Here is a 6,376-nt window from a genome sequence, read left to right as displayed (position 1 = left end):
GCCACTTCCAGCATATGGGGCCAGCGCCCTACTCTTTGAGCCACAGGCACCACCCAACTTCTCTCAATCTTTCCCTCACTTCCTTCCTCTGCTCCCCTTTCCCCCTCTCTTGTGTGAAATAGGATCCCAAGAAATGCCATACATGGCAATTGTAAGTCTCTTTTAATCTATTGGTTCTTTTTTCCTTTTCTATTTTTTCCTTGAAATTATTAAATTAAATATTTCCTTGCAATTTCTTTGGCTTGCAGAGTTTTTATAGTTTAGAGTTTGCTGATTGTACCACACAGTTGCATTAATATCTTACTTGTCCCCTTGTATTTCCTGTAAATTGCCAACTCAATGTAGAGGCTTGGCTACCGTTCTGGTCTTATTTCTCACCTTTTTCCCAGCTATACTGGCCCCTTGGCTTTTCCTAGAAAATGCCAAGCAGATTCCATTCCTGGCCTTTTCCTCGCCACGTCTTCTGTTCAGCATGTTCTTCCCCCCAGCAATTACACTGGGGGGAACCTCCCCCTCTCATTTCACTTTTGTCTCTGCTTAACTGTCAACTTCTTTGTCACTCACTGACAATCCTGTCTAAAATAGTATGACAGCTCTCTCGCTTGATTGCTCTTCCTAGCATGTTTCCCTTACTGCATATCCATTGGGTCTTTGTCTGTTTTCTTCACCTAACTGCAGAGACTTGATAAATTTTGTTTATTTTTTAATTCCCAGTGCCAAGAACAGTTGGGAAATATGTTGTCAGGCATCTAATATATATTTATTAAGTGAATGAATGAATCAATCAATCAATGAGACTTTTAAGCCAGCATACAACTCTCTAATAAGGGGATTGTGTAGTCCCTGGGGCAAACAAAATACAATCTGCGATAGCTGCTCTCTGGAGAGCAGCTGGTGAGGGCAAAATAGAATGGCTAAAACTTGGGGCATGTCACCCAGAGGCCTATCTGTGTAAGATCCCTGAAGCCTCCTCTCATGAATAAGGAGATGGGGCTCACAAATTCCTGAAATACGGGGTTTACAACTCCATGAAAAGAGCACCGAAATTACTATTTCAACATGGAAAGGCAGGGTTGAACAGATGGCACAAAACTTACCCAAAGGTGGGACAGAAGCAAAAGATAGGTGCCTAAGTTTGGGTTCTGGCCAATTATTGGTAAAAGATGCTGTCCCATACTACGAACCTGGTCCCTAAAGCAATCCTTCAAGGCACTTCAATGGAGGAGATAGTTAAGCTGCAGTGGAGCTTAAAGGATTTCTAATCACTGGCTTAAAGGAAAGACACTGGGAACGTCCCTTGGGGATAAGGCCACAGCAGGCATAAGCACAAAAAAGAGAGGCTTGCAAGGAAGCAGGCCCTCAAGAGAATGGTTTCACCAGAAAAGCTAAAGCTGCAGACACCGGGGATGAACTTGTGGAAAACAGCAGCAGCTGAGGAATGATACTCACCAGGGACCCTGAGAGAAAGAAATTTCTGAGGGCCTGGACGTCTGAGAGTCACTGCAGGGTGAGCAAGCATTTACTGCTCCTTCTGTCTGCCCAAGGCAGCGGAGTCCTGGGAAATCGGCAACCGAGAACCAGAAATGCAAAATATCTTTGGAGAAGCCGCAGTCTTTGAGGATATGACACTTGCTGAATTTCAACTCTATAATTTCAGCTTTAATTACTGGTCTTTGTTCATTCTGAGTATATGCGGATCCCTGAGGCTTCTGTGATCAAAGAAGGGAAGATCCATTTATAGATGTGCTGTGGGATCCATGACTCTGTGGGCCACGGGGCCCTTTCACTGAGGAACTGCCTGTGACCTTTCCCCATGACACTCCCACCTCTCCCTACAAAGCCACCAGGACTGACTTAGTTGAATTGCTCTTAAAAGTCTAAAGACAGAGATCTTGTGACTATGGGACGGAGTAGCTGTCGGCAAGAAGCTCAACCAGGAGCTCCAGGTTGTAGTGCCCCACGAATAATAACTACTAATACTTATTAAACGCTTGCTGTATGCCACACATTTGCTACCTGCTTTATAATGTTGTGTTGTTTAATTTTTTTTTTTTTTGCAAGTTTTTGGCTAGGGCTGGGTTTGAACCCACCACCTCTGGCATATGGGGCCAGTGCCCTACTCCTTTGAGCCACAGGCACTGCCCTGTTGTTTAATCTTTAAATCAGTCCTATAGAGGTAGCTAATACTATTATTACTTATGGTTTTTTATTTTAAAGGGTCAAAAGAGAGGTTAGATAACTTTCCAGAATTCACAGAGTAGACATGGGGCACAGTCTTAATCACTACCCTACCTTAGTCTCTCTTTTCTTAGAGCAGGTGGTCTCTCTTTCCAAAAGAAACGTCCTGCTGCCTTCTGTCATGCTTAGATGTGAGGAAATGGCTCAGAAGTTAGCTGAACAGACCTGGGATCGCTGGCTGAGGCCAGAGCTCTGCTGCCTGTGTCTTGTGGATAACACTGAAAGCAACACTTGGAAAACGTCTAAGCCCCCTATTGCAGTAAACTCAAAGCCATGCTACACAGAACCCCTTCCAATAAAGAAGTCTTGTCCCAGCCGTCAGCTCCTTAGGGGTTTGCCTCAGTTGCAGAGAGCTGCCTTGCTTAAGACCTTGCCCTTTCGGGGGTGGTAAACACCCAGTAAGCAATGGCAACAGTGCCCCATCACTTCATGCCATCTTAACCCAGTGCAGAGTAACTGACTGGCTGCAGCTTCAGCAGGTAAGAGTTGAAGCTGGACTTCTTTTTCTGCCCCACCTTTTCTGCCACAGGAGTGGGTTTCTAACCCAAATTCTGTCTCAATATCTGTTTCTAAAGAACCTAACCTGCCTGCAGTACCTGGACACCGGCTCCAGGCTGCCTCACCTGGTTGTCCAAAGAAGACTCTGGGTCTATTGGTGGAAAAGTCTAACCCTGCTTCCTGACTTTTTCAATGCCACAAATCCTATGAACTTACAATGGAGCATTTCAGCACTGGAATATTTCAGTATTCCTTTCACTGAAGGAAATGAAGGAGTGTCCTGGAAGGAAGACAGGTCCACAGTGCGGAACCTGTTGCTCTGTGGGCTGAAAGACACACCGAGCACAATCAGGACACACTGGTTAGAAAGCACCAGGCCAACTAAAAGATCTTAATGCTCTAAGGAGGAAGAGGGTGGCTTTAAAAAATCCTACACATGCACATACTTATGAACTGGGCCTAATTATGTGGACTAAAGATTAATTGTAAGGGGAAAAATTATGACACTTGTGATAGAAGGGGTATCTTTATGAGCTCAGGATAGGAAAGGATGTCTTACAGAAAACATGCAAAAGAGAAACCACAAAGGAGAAGATTGATAGTTGTACTTACAAAAAAATTAAGAACTTCTACTCATAAAAAGATACCATGGGCTCTGCGCCCGAAGCACAGTGGTTATGGCATTGACCACATACACTGAGGTGGTGGGTTCGAATCCAGCCTGGGAGACAACTGCAACAGAAAAATAGCCAGGTATTGTGGTGAGCACCCATAGTCCCAGCTACTTGGGAAGCTGAGGCAAGGGAATCTCTTGAGCCCAAGAGTTTGAGGTTGCTGTGAGCTGTGATGCCAGAGCACTCTAACCGAGGGCGACATAGTAAGACTGTCTCAAGAGAAAAAAAAAAAAAAGATACCATGGAGAAACTATAAACACAAATTATAAACTATGAGAAGTTATTATTAGTATTGATATAATAATATTAGCAAAGTATTCATATTCAGAATAGTTATAAAGAATTTCAATGAATCAGTAAGAAAATATCAAGCAATTCAGTAGAAAAATTATCAAAAGACATGAAAAGACATTTCACAGAAAACAGACATGGCCAAAATACATAAAAATGCAGTCAATATTATTCATAACCAAAGAAACACAAATGTCCATCAATAGAGAAAAATAAACGAGCCATAGATACTAATATATAGATGAACCTTAAAAATCCAATGTTAGTGAACAAAGCAAATTACAGAAAAATGTATGCTTGGTTTCTTTTATATAAATACTTGCTTGATTTCATTTTCAAAAACAGGAAAGACTACATACATAAGACAAAACTATCAAGAAGAACAAGGACACAACTAACATAAAATTCTGAATATGCTTTTGGGAAGGCAGGGAGTTTCATGGATGGTAATTAAAGATGCTGTGATATTCTATTTCAGGCGTTGGCAGCCTATAGTTACCACCTTTTTGTACAACCTGTGAACTAAGAGAATTTTCACATTTATTAATTTTTAAATTTTTTTTATTTTTTGAGATAACATCTTACTCTGTCACCTAGGCTGGAGGGCAGAAGCCCTAACATAGCTCACTGCAGCCTCCAAGTCTTGGGCTGAAGTGATCTTCCTGCCTCAGCCTCCAGCATTTTGTGACGTGAGAGGTGTACAAATTCAAAATGTCGGTGTCCATAAATAAAGCTTCACTGGAACAGAGCCAAGCTCATCTGTTTACACACTGTCAATGCCCCTCCTTACTCACTCCCAATATACCCAGCCATTCCTTGCCCTGTTGGAAGACAAATTTTCCACATATGTCTGCGTTTCTCCACGTCTTATGAGCAGAAGTGCTGACTGCCTCTATTCCTGAGTATCTTTTTACGGATGTTTGCATAGCAAGAAGCCTTGGAAGACAAAGATATTCTTCCAGAGCAAAGGCAGGCATGCCTCCTGCCCATTATAAATAATCTCAGGTTTGCCAGGTGCGGTGGCTCACGCCTATAATCCTAGCACTCTGGGAGGCCGAGACGGGTGGACTGCCTGAGCTCATGAGTTTGAGACCAGCCTGAGCCTGAGCAAGACCTCATCTCGAAAAAAATAGCTGGGAGGGTTCCTGTAGTCCCAGCTACTTGAGAGACTGAGGCAAGAGAACAGCTTGAGCCCAAGAGTTGGAGGTTGCTGTGAGCTGTGACACCACGGCACTCTACCAAGGAGGACAAAGTGAGACTCTTGTCTCAAAAGAAAAATAATCTCAGGCCTCCTTTTTGTAAACAGAATTCACTGCATGAGCACATACTGTCTGGCCCTCTTTGTTATCATCCTGTGCAAACTGGCAGTCAGAGAACCAGTTCAAGAAAACACTGATACTCTGGTTACTGCTGTGACAAACTGCCTTTGTTTCTGACCCAGGAGCCTGATGTCTTCCAGCATCCATAAAAACACAATGTGGTCAACTCGCAGACCGTTCACAGTTCCTGACATTCAGCCCCACGTTTACAGATGAGAAAACTGAGGCCCAGAGAGGGAAAGTGCCTGGAGCGAGGTTGTCGTGCTAGAAGGAGCCGCACTAGCACAAGATCCCATAGCACTTGCCCGACCCCCAAGTCCCACCTCAGTCCCTGCCTCCGGGTAGCTTCTCAGGACCTCGCTAGGCCTCCAGAGGACTTAGGACTCTACCTTTCTTTCGGTCCTCCCAAACGGACTTCGGTCCTTACCTTTCACACTACATTTGAAGATTTGACTGACCACTCCGGTATTATTCTCCTTCTCTGCTGGCCACTGATACACGTAGACTGTGGTTCTGGAAGACCCGGCATCCAGCACGATTCCATACTGAATAAAAAGGGGAAGGGAGAGTCAGAAGTGGGATGGGCCTCTCTGAGGACTCCTTTCCCAGTGGGCACTGAGAGTCCCCAATACCTTAAACCACACTGCTTCACTTAGGGTGGGGCTGACCGAGAAGAGAAAACTATTTTCTCCAACCCAATTTTTGTCTCTGTGGACTGTGAGGGAGGAGGATGAGGTGAGGGAAACAGGTTTTAGGGCAGGTTCTCAGTCTTGGCCCTGCGTTCTAATGACCTGGGGAGCCTCAAAAACTCCCAGTGCCCGGGTTAACCCAGACCTAATAAATCAGAATCTCTGAAAGTGGACCTAGGCATCAGCGGGTTTTAAAGCTCCCCAGATGATCCTAATACACAGGTCGAGAATTAATTGTACTCCACGGATCTTGCACACAAAGACCTCATCCGGACCTCTGAGGAGGAGCCATGAGGGTCTCAGAAGGGAAATGAATGCTTAGTCATCTGGATGCCCTCTATTCTCCAAACACCTAGGCTTATCATAGCCAGGAAATAAACAAATGAAAGAAAACGATAGGAAGAAAACGTAGGAAATTCTCACATGCATATGTTAGCACCTACATCAGCCCTCAGAATTAAAGTATTCATAATTAAGGAGAAGAAAACAAAATATAAAATACTACTGACACATTGTTCCCACTTTACTAATATGCCTATGCACAAACAGACAGGTGTGGGGCAATGCTGGGGCTGGCTGTGCACAGGAGAGCTGCTGGGAGCCCTGGACCATTTCTTTTTTTCCTTTTTTTTTCTTGAGACAGAGTCTCATTTTGTCACCCTCGGTA

General features: G+C 44.2%; 1 protein-coding gene across 2 annotated transcripts in view; it reads right to left on the bottom strand.

The window, feature by feature from the left end:
- Nucleotides 1-6,376, bottom strand: part of ENTPD3 (ectonucleoside triphosphate diphosphohydrolase 3) — a 35,407-nt gene that overhangs the window by 15,951 nt on the left and 13,080 nt on the right. For both annotated transcript variants that reach the window (XM_012808026.1, XM_003794486.3), the window contains exon 4: nt 5,448-5,565. In XM_012808026.1, the coding sequence (XP_012663480.1) occupies nt 5,448-5,565 (118 nt within the window). The remainder of the gene's footprint in view (nt 1-5,447; nt 5,566-6,376) is intronic.

The sequence above is a fragment of the Otolemur garnettii genome, unplaced genomic scaffold (genome assembly GCF_000181295.1).
Source record: "Otolemur garnettii isolate 467f Iridium unplaced genomic scaffold, OtoGar3 scaffold00082, whole genome shotgun sequence".
Taxonomy (NCBI): Eukaryota; Metazoa; Chordata; class Mammalia; order Primates; family Galagidae; genus Otolemur; species Otolemur garnettii.
This window is presented reverse-complemented; position numbering and strand designations above follow the sequence as displayed.